A 10658-nucleotide genomic window follows, 5' to 3' on the forward strand; every position below is an offset into this window, starting at 1 on the left:
CACAAGTGGTTCCATTTGGGGCCTGTTTCTTTTTTAAGCCAGTGGAGGTTCTTAAAGTGTGCTTCGTGTGCTGTGTGCTTCGGAGACCAGCAGCATCAGTGTCACCTGGAAACTTTTGAGAAATGCAAATTCTTGAAGCACTGAATCAGAAACATTGAGGTGGGCCCCAGCGATCTGTTTTACCAAGTCCTCTAGGTAATTCTGGTGCACAGTGTGTGTGTGTTAGTCACTCAGTCATGTCTGACTCTTTGCAAGCCCATGGACTGTAGTGGGCCAGGCTCCTCTGTCCACGAGACTCTCCAGGCCAGATTTACTGGAGAGAGCAGCCATTCCCATCTCCAGGGGATCTTCCCAACCCAGGGATCAAACCTGGATCTCCCACATTGCAGGCAGATTCTTTACCAACTGAGCCACCAGAGAAGAAAGGATTACTATTATTATAAACTACTTTTATCTCCAAAATGTGAAGTACAAGAAACTCCCTAAGTTCATGTTTAACAAGATATGAATTGGGTCATTAACATACATAGACTATGTCTACAACAAAGCTTTTCAAAAAGTCCCAATGATATATCACTATACAAAGTTTTAAAAATAATATCAAAAACACTCATCCCCTGAGATGCACTTTCTTCCCCCTCTGCCTTTAAGTAGAAACTAAACTGACTGCAAAAAGGCGCGAAAGTAAGGTCATGCCTTATGCATGGTTAAAGGAAAAAGTGACGTGGAAATCAAAAGTAGTGGGTGGGTCACGTTTTATAAAAATGGAACCATAAGTTTCTGGGGGTTAATTCCACCCATAGGAAATATCTAGTGGTCCTATTTTGGTACATCAAGCAGAGTAAATCTCATGCTCTTCTGATTACCTGCAACACCACTAACTTCCTGAGTGGCTCATTCAGTATGTCTTTCTTCCTGTTCTCCAAAATATGTTCAGGTCTTAAATCCTGCACAGAAACAGCAAGGATTTGAGAGATTTCCCAGTTTGGCTTAACTGCCTGCAGTTCTGGGTCAGTAACTTCATCTCTCTGAGTTGAAGTTCTTTAGAAAAGAGTTTGGATGAAGGAAGGGTGGTGCCCGGAGCACTTGCTTTCAGTTGGTGTTTGCAGAACACTTTTTTTTTTAACTTAGGTGAAATGTTTATTCAGGGTGGTGAGTGGAGGATAGGGGGTGTGGGGAGGAATGCAGTTGGGTGGGTGAGGGAAACATTAAAGGAGACTAAATCTTCCAACCTACTCTCCAGGGCAGCTCTTGCTCCACCCTGGAAGGCAACAATACACTCCACAAGGAGCTGTTGAAAGAATGAAGTGAATTTAGCTCAGTGCCTAGCAGGGGATGCTAAATGTGTGGTGGCGATCTTGTTGAAATGTACGTGAATAGTGAATATAAAACTGTACACGAGGAACTAACATAGTGTTGTAGGTCAGTTAAACTTCAAAAACAAACAAAACAGGAACCTCCTTGGTGGTCCAGTGGCTAAGACCCAAGCTCCCAATGCAGCAGGCCCGGGTTTGATCCCCAGTTGAGAACTAGGTCCCACATGCTGCAGCTATGAGTTTGCATGCTGCAACTAAAGACCTCACATGCCACAATTAAGACCAGGCGCAGCCAAATAAATATATAAAATTTTAAAAATAAATATTTAAAAAACAAACTCATAGAAAAAGAGATCGAACTTATGGTTACAAGAGGTGAGGAATCAGGGTGGGTGAATTGAATGGAAGCAGTCAAAATGCACATATTTCCACTTATTATTAATTAATTAAGATAAATTAGTACTAGGGGTGCCTGATATATCTGAAGGTTATTAAGAGAGTAATTCCTAGGAATTCTCATCACCAGGAAAAATGTTTTCTTTTATTTTGTATCCATATGAGATGATGAATGTTCACTAAACTTACTGTGATAATCATTGCATGATAGACATAAATCAGGTCATTATGCTGAACTTATATAGTGCTATGGGTCAGTTATATCTCAATAAAACTGGAAAAAGAAAAATAACACCTTGCATTAGTGTGAAACTTATATAGAAATCTCTAGTACAGTAGTTCATGTTGTCCTCCAGATCTTCAGCTTTGTTGGTAAACCATTTTACTACATAATTATCTTGCATATAATTAAATTTTAATCATATATTTAAAATTTGACAGTCATGGATATAAGCTTTCAGATGACCTCCCAAGAGGCCATCAAGCATATGAAAAGATGAGCTCAATATGAACTGCAGGGGGCACAGGTTCGATCCTTGTTTGGGGAAATGAGATCCCTCATGTTGCACATCCCTCCCCCCAACCTCCCACGAAAAGATGTTTGACATCATAAAGAAATACAAGTAAAAACTACAAGGAATTATCACCTTGTATCTATGAGAATGGCTATTATTTAAAAATACACACCCACACAAAAAGTAGAAAATAACAAGTGTTGGCCAGGACACGGAGAAATTGGAACTTTCGGGCTAGTGGGAACATAAATGGTGCAACCACTGTAGAAAACAGTATGGAAGTTCCTGAAAAAACTAAAAATATTTAGAATAACGTTATGATCCAGTCATTCCACTTCAGGGTGTGAACGCATGCTAAGTTGTGTCTGATTCTTTGTGATCCCATGGACTGTAGCCCATGAGGCTCCTCTGTCCATGGGATTCTCCAGGCAAGAATACTGGAGTGGATTGCTATTTCCTACTCCAGGAGATCTTCCCTACCCAGGGATTGAACCTGACTCTCTTGAGTCTCCTACATTGGCAGGCGGATTCTTTACCACTGTGCCACCTAGTATACAGCCTAATTAGAGAGAGAGAGAGAAAACTGACCCCAAAGGATTTAAAATATGTTTGTTAAAGCAAACATTTCAGCTGGTTTTCCTTCTTTGAAGAGTTAATAGAAATGTGTCAAAGAAATATTACCAAGGAACTAAACGGGCTCCTTTCCTCTCCTCCTCACAATTAAGTCAGGTCAAGAGATTTGTATTCAAAAGGATAAGACAATATCATTTCAGAAACAACTTTCTAAGAACCTAAAAGAGAAAATCTTTATTAGCACTCTAACCAACAACCCCACCAGCATGTCACCTCGTGTCAGTTCCCTTTTAGTTATGATGCTTGATAGTTTTCACCTTTGCATCTAATGACTGCTGTGCCTTAGAGTACCAGGGACACATGGATCTATAGCCTATGATAACAGCTTACTCTACAAAATACACTTCACCTCGTAGGAACAGACATGCACCAAAACTTGGGTCATCATTTAAGCGAACAAATTCATTCCCAACATTTAAAAGCTCAACTCCATTTTTCCACTCATTAAAACAGTTAACTTTCCTCCTACCATTTATTCCTATGGCATAGGTGACTTAAAAGGATAGAAAAGTACATATTCCAAAAGAATTGAAAGTAGGATATAGAAGAAATATTTGTACAACCACGTTGTACATGTGTGCGTGATAAGTCGCTCAGTTGTGTCCGACTCTTTGTGAACCCATGGACTGTGGCCTGCCAGGCTCCTCTGTCCATGGGGATTCTCCAAGTGAGAATACTGGAGTGGGTTGTCATGCCCTCTTCCAGACCCAGGGACCATACCTGCTTGTCTCCTGTGTTGGCAGGCAGGTTCTTCAACCCTAGCACCACCTGGGAAGCCCAATCATGTTGTATGTGGCAGCATTATTCACAACAGCCAAGAAGTCTAAGCAACCTAAGGGTCGGTCCATCACCAGATAAACGGATAGAAAAAATGCAATCTATCCATACCGTGGGATGTTAATCAGTTTTAAAAAGGAGGGAATTGTGACAACATTGATGAACCTTGGGAACATTATGTTAAGTGAAATAAACTAATCATGAAAGAATACTTTATGATTCCACTTACATGAGGTACTTAAGAATAGTCAGAATCATAGAGACAGAAAGTAGAATAGTGGCTGCCAGGGGCTGGAAGGAAGGGGAATAGAGAGTAATTGTTTAATGTGAACAGAACTCGTCTTGCAAGATGAAAAAGTTTTGGAGATTGGTTGCACAACAATGTAAATATACTTAACACTACTGAACACACTTAGAAATGATTAAGACAGTACATTTAATATTAAAAAAATTATTTTATTTCCCTGCATCATATCTTAGTTGCAGCATGCGGGATCTAATTCCCTGACCAGACATTGAAACTGGGCCTCCTGCGTTGGGAATACAGCCTTAGCCACTGGACCACCAGGGAAGTCCCCATCACATCCTTTTAAAGGTTCGTTTTATACTGTTGATACTGACCTCAATCAGCTGGCTGTGGCAATTTTTGTCAGGTTTCTCCACTGTGAAGTTACTCCTCCTCTCTTTTCTATATTGCAGTCTTTGGACAAAAGTCACTATGCTCCACCCAGACTTAAAAAATGGGCACTTTCGCTCCATGGTATTGAGAGAGGAGTTGTCTAGAGACACGATTTGGGGTTCTGCATGGGAGATGTGTTTCTTCTACTCAGTTTATTTAACCATTTCTTTATATCAGTATGGACTCACAGATACTTGCTTTATATTTTGGGTTCTACTATAACACTGTTCTGTTGCTGGAATTTTTCCTCTTTGGCTGTTGGGAGCTTTCCTGTGTCCCTTTGATGTCCTTATCAGTGGGTCTTTTGGTTTATTTTTAGCACTTCTTTACTTTCTGGTATTACCAGTTCCTTCAAGTTCATCTTGTGTATTTCTTGCCCCAGTCCTAGAACCAGCCATTTTTCCAATGGTGCTCTGATTCCTTTTATTGGAAGACATTAAAAACCAAGATCTGGGTGTTAGGTTGTGTTCATTGCTACGGGAGTGCAAACTTATGCTTAAAACTTTTATTGTGGTAAAACATACATAAAATTTACCATTTTAACTATCTCTGAGTGGACAGTGCAGTGGCATTAAGTACATTCACAATGTTCTGTAACCATCACCACCCACTCCCAGAACTTTTTCATCAGCCCAAACTGAACTTTTTAATTCATAAAACAGCTCCCCTTGCTCCAAACCTCAGCCCCTGGTAACGACCATTCTACTTTCTGTCTCTATGAACTTGACTCTTCTAGGTCACTCATATAAATGGAATCATAAAATATTTGTTCTTTTGTGTCTGGTTTATTTTATGTACCATGTCTTCCAGGTTCATCCAATTTGCAATTATCAGAATTTCCTTCCTATTTAACAGTATTCCATACACACTTTTAAATATGAAATTTTAAACTATAGATACTGCTCATTTTTTTTCTAGCAGCTTGCCCTTCATCCCAAATTTAACTTTCCTTCCTCAAAATATAGAACTAATATATCACTATCTTAATGTATTCAGTTCCTGAGTTTGGATGGGAGTTCAAATAGCAAGAGTACAAAAACCACATTATCTGAATCTACCTGATTCTTGAGTTTTGGATAACAAACACCAGAAGTTCAAAACCTAAGGAATGCTTGCTGTTGTTTAGTTGCCATGTCTGACTTGTTTTGCAAACCCATGGACTATAGTCTGCCAGGTCCTCTATTCATGGGGTTTCCCAAGCAAGAATACCAGAGTGTGTTGCCATTTCCTTCTCCAAATACTGCTCATTAAAAAAAAAAAAGTGTACCACTAAAAAAAAAAAAGTCTTCATGGAACTGTTACAATATTATTTCTGCTTGTTTTGGCCATGAGGCAGGTGAGATCTTAGCTCCCTGACCAGGGATGGAAACCCCATCCCTGTGCTGAAAGGTGAAGTCTTAACCACTGGACTGCCAGGTGAGTGCCCTGATCATTTTGTTTTGTTTTGTTTTTTTACTCAATACATTTTATTAACATTTTTTTAACATATTTTAAGAAAATGTACTATAAAGAAAGCTATAGACATTCAGGGCCTATGCTTCACCTACATAATAAAGATTCAAAAAAATACTAACGGTAATGCATCCTTATTTGTTGGTGATTTGGTTTACCTTCTAAGAATAAGACTGGAATCAAAATGAGATCAGCTGTTGGCAGATATGACCCACTTGTAGGAATTAATGAGTGGCTGAAGAAATCACGAGACATTCATCAGAAAGGCACAACTGTATCAAGACATTTCAAGCTGTACCACAAGTCGTAATCTTCTCGAATATATTAACCTAACAAACAAAAAACCTATACTCTGAACCACACATCTATCGGTTCTATACAGATTTACTGATTTCAAGGCCCTCCCTTCCCCCTCCCACGCCCAGGTTTTAAATCTAGTCTTCTTAACCGTAAAGGCAGGGATCCTAAAAGAACCGTTTGGGAACTTGCACCAAAAAAAAGCAAATTTTCAGAGATCCTTCAATTCATTGATCGCTACGGGCGCCAGGGAAAGGCATTTAAACCAGCTCCCAAGCGATTCTTAAATCAAAATCTCCAAACTCACTTTCTTTTTAAAGCTTAATTATTTAATTGGAGGATAACTGCTTTACAATATTGTTAGAAAAACTCTGGCAAAAAAATACGTACAACGTTTCCTTGTGAAGCGGCACACGCATTTTCTGAGGGGGGGAAAAACCGTAACATGAATCGAATTCTCAAAGTGGGTCTAAGAACTAAAGCTCTGCGCTGAAACATCTCACACGGAAATTCAGCGGCTCCCAGTTAACTGGCTACACTTTCGTTAGTTGTTCAATTCAGCATTTTTTAATCTTCATGAAAAATTTTAGAAAGGAGGAAACTTCACTCTCTTTGGAGACAATACACCTTTGATGCTCAATGCCTGTGATTAAATTTCCTACAATAAAACCAAAGACGGAAATAGGGCCTGTGACGAATCTGCTGCTTCAGATGTTAAGGTTCGGTCGGTCTAAGAAGAAGACTCTTCCGTCGCGGAGAGCTCGGCACAGATCTCGGCGGGAAAGGAAGCCTGAGCTTTGCTGAGGTGAGAGGGAGCGGCTAGGTGGAGTAGGGCCCACCCTGGCGAGAAGGACGAAGGGAATCTGCCTGGATCGTGTGTCGGCTCTAGCGTGGGCCGCCATGTTGAAACCGGGCAAGGTGGTGGCGGGGAATCTTTTGGGGTTGTGTTGCGGGGAGCGGGGGCGATAGCTGAGTTAGTCTTTCCTCCTTTGCGCACCCAAATGAGGGGCTGGCGGAGGTAGCCTCCAGGGCCGGCGGCCAAGACGAACGTGCTGCAGCAGTGACTGGAAGTATAAGCTTTTTCACCGAAACTTCCGCCTTAGCGTCCAGCTCCCCACTACGCATGCTCTGACGGAGTGAGCCAGCCTTCAATTTGTTTCCCACCTGGTGGGAACCGCGGGTAGTTTCGTTCTGCAAATTCAACCTGGGGAGGCGTTCGTTGTTTATTTGCTTGCTTAAGAACTTGCATAATAATTTGTAATTATAAAGCGCTTTCAAAGACACTACCTTATCTCATCTTCATATAAAACGCGGTGAAGAGGCATTTAGCAGCATTTAACAAATGATTTAAATTTTGCCCACGAAGAGTACTAGGTCTTAAACCTGGGTTTTCTGACTTCCAATCCAGAACTTTTTCAGTTTGCACACTTCTGTTTTTAATGGCTAATTGCCCAGCCCACCTCCACCTCTCATGATTCATCTCACATCCCATTCCCGTTTATGAAGTAATGACTGAGAATTGAAAAAGCCAGAGAGAGTCTAAAAATTTGTAGGAAATCTCAACGTAATGTTACAACGGAGGAAATACACCGAGAAAGATAAATGAGAACCCGTGAAGTCCGCTGTTCCCTTGGTATTTAGTATTGATAGGAACATGCAGATGAGGGAGAAAACAAAATTCATCTTTTATACCTTTGTAATTCTCTCCAGATTTTAATTTGAAGAATTCTTACAGCTTTGAACAGGAGCTCTGACTGTGTACCATAATGTCAGGTTCATTTGGTGGATCTTTGCAACCTTTTCCTGTGAAATGGGGACGGGTTTCCTTCTCACTTGATTGGGGTCCGGGTCAGCCTTCAACACCCAGGCCTAGCCTGTTTTTTCCTATCCCCATTTCAAGCTTTATATTTTATGATAGCCATCTAAGGAAATAGTTAAGAGCTCAAGCTCTGGAATCAAAAAAGCCCCCGGTCTTAACTCCACAGCTGGGCTACTTCTGTGATTTGGGACAAAAGATAACCTTTTTGCATTTCACTTTCCACATCTGAAATGGCAATAGAAGTACATGTCCTGTTATTGTTGAGAGGTGAAGGGAGGTAAGTGCTTAGCACAGTGCCTGACACCTCCTAAGTGTTCTATACAAGATAACTATAATTATTACGGTGGTGGTGGTGTTTTTTGTTTTTTTCCTCTGCAACCTTGTCATGGAGGCAGGAAGTAAGATTAGAATTTTAAGAATTTTAAGGCCATTTAGAGAATACCAGAGCAGAGATCAATGAAACAAGGCAACTGATGAGACTTCCCTGGTGGTCCAGTGGTTTAAGACTGCATCCCTTTCAGGGGGTGCAGCTTCAATCTGTCCTTGGGGAACTAAGATCTTGCATGCCAGGAGGCAAAAAAAAAAAGATAACATAGCCAATGAAGATGCCCAGATATATTCAAAAGAGCCCTGATTTTTCAGTAACATATTTCAGCATTGGCTCTAAAGCTTCACAGAGGTGGTCACATTATTAGCAGGATCTGATTTATTCCGGCAGATTCACATGTCAGTTGTCATGTGTCAGACTTAACCTTACCTACACTCTTAAAAAAAGAGAGAGAGATCTTGTATCAGAATGAATGGATGACTGTGTGCTTGCTGGACCCAAATTACCATTGCAGTCAATACTCAACCCCTAAAGCATAAATGGATCATCAGCTAGGGAACTGAGAAGAAACCCCATCTTCCTTTTGAACAGAAGAGCCTGAGGCTGGGTCACTGTCATTTTGACTTTGCTACTTGTTTACTGCATTCAGACCACCATTTTCCCTTGTAGCTTTTTTTTTTTTTTTTTTTCTTTTTTTTAAAGTCCTTATCCTAAAAAAAAAAAATTAAAAAAAAAAGTCCTTATCCTTTAGTAATGCACACTGAGATATTTATAGATGAATGATGTAATATCTTGAATTAGGTTCAGAATAATCTGGGAGTGGGGGGCACTGATGAAATAAGATGGGTCAGGTATGGGTCATAGTTGGAGCCTGGTGAGAAATTCATGGAGGGTTATGCCATTGTTTATGTTAGTCTGTGTTTGAAATTTGTGGTAGTCAGAGGTTTTTGTTTTCTTTTTAAGAAATTATTATTGGCCACTCTGCTTGCAGGGAGGATCTTAGTTCCCTGACCAGGGATTGAACCCCTACCCTGGCAGTCCTAACCACTGGACCACTTGTAAAGTGTTTCTTAAAACCCCCTTTTCCATAGAAGTTCCCAGGCTGGTTTTCCTAGGACCGTTTACAGTTTCAGAAAGGCAAGCCTGGATTTTGATTCTGGATTTTGATCCATATTGCCACATTGAAAGAGTTTGTACATGCCCTACTATGGCTAAACTGGATAATAAATGTATGCCTCAGACCCCAGCATGTTGTCTTCCCTGGGGGTGGGGCGTGGGGGGGTGGGTGAGAGCACCCTGGGGCCCCACTGCTGTGATCCTGTCTCCCCTACTTTCTAACTGGGAGGCCTCAGCCTTTGCTTCCTTCCCTGTTGGAAGAAGGGATTTAATCCACTTAAGGGGTTGTTGGAAGGACTGAAGGTGGAGCTCATAGTAGGTGCTACATAAACGCTTGCTGTGCCCCTCCTTAGAACATGAATGATTGGATGCCCATTGCCAAGGAGTATGACCCTCTCAAAGCTGGCAGCATTGATGGCACCGACGAAGACCCGCACGATCGCGCCGTCTGGAGGGCGATGCTGGCACGATACACCCCCAACAAAGGCGTCACAGGGGACCCCCTCCTCACCCTGTTTGTGGCGAGACTAAACCTGCAGACCAAAGAGGAGAAGTTAAAGGAAGTGTTTTCCCGCTACGGGGACATCCGGCGTCTTCGGCTAGTGAAGGACTTGGTCACAGGCTTTTCGAAGGGCTACGCCTTCATTGAATACAAAGATGAGCGTTCTCTGCTCAAAGCTTACCGGGATGCTGACGGCCTGGTCATCGACCAGCACGAAATATTTGTGGACTATGAGCTGGAGAGGACTCTCAAAGGGTGGATTCCTCGGCGACTCGGAGGAGGTCTGGGTGGGAAGAAGGAATCTGGGCAGCTGAGATTTGGGGGGCGGGATCGGCCTTTTCGCAAACCCATTAACCTGCCAGTTGTGAAAAATGACCAGTTCCGAGAGGGGAAGAGGGAGAGGAGGGAGCGGTCTCGGTCCCGAGAAAGACACTGGGACTCCAGGATGAGGGACCACCATGACAGGGGCCGGGAGAAAAGGTGGCAGGAGAGAGAACCAGCCAGGGCGTGGCCGGAAGGTGACTGGGAGAGAGAGAGGGACTTCAGAGATGACAGGGTCAAGGGGAGGGAGAAGAGGGACAGAAGCAAGTAGGCCATCCCTCCGCCTCTTCCTCCCCAAACCCAGAGGCAGGTGCAGGACCAGCAAGAGTGCAGGGGTTCCGCATTGCCTGTGCACAGAATCCAAGTCCAGTGGTTGAATAAAACTGATGAAAATGAAAACAGAACAAAACCTTTCCAATGATAATGGGGTTAGGTAAGTTTTCTTTTGACTCTGGAACCCAGTTTCAAGCTGAACACGTTGATATTATATGAATTTTCTCTCCTTCA

At 42.1% G+C, this 10658-nt stretch overlaps 1 protein-coding gene across 1 annotated transcript; it reads left to right on the forward strand.

Moving 5' to 3' along the window:
- The first annotated feature begins 6554 nt into the window (after nucleotides 1-6554).
- Nucleotides 6555-10658, forward strand: SNRNP35 (small nuclear ribonucleoprotein U11/U12 subunit 35). Its single transcript, XM_065905080.1, has 2 exons — nucleotides 6555-6870; nucleotides 9682-10658. Exon 2 carries the CDS (start codon nucleotides 9685-9687, stop codon nucleotides 10420-10422), a length of 738 nt encoding a protein of 245 aa, XP_065761152.1. The 5' UTR covers nucleotides 6555-6870; nucleotides 9682-9684; the 3' UTR covers nucleotides 10423-10658.

Source organism: Muntiacus reevesi, chromosome 13 (genome assembly GCF_963930625.1).
Source record: "Muntiacus reevesi chromosome 13, mMunRee1.1, whole genome shotgun sequence".
Taxonomy (NCBI): domain Eukaryota; kingdom Metazoa; phylum Chordata; class Mammalia; order Artiodactyla; family Cervidae; genus Muntiacus; species Muntiacus reevesi.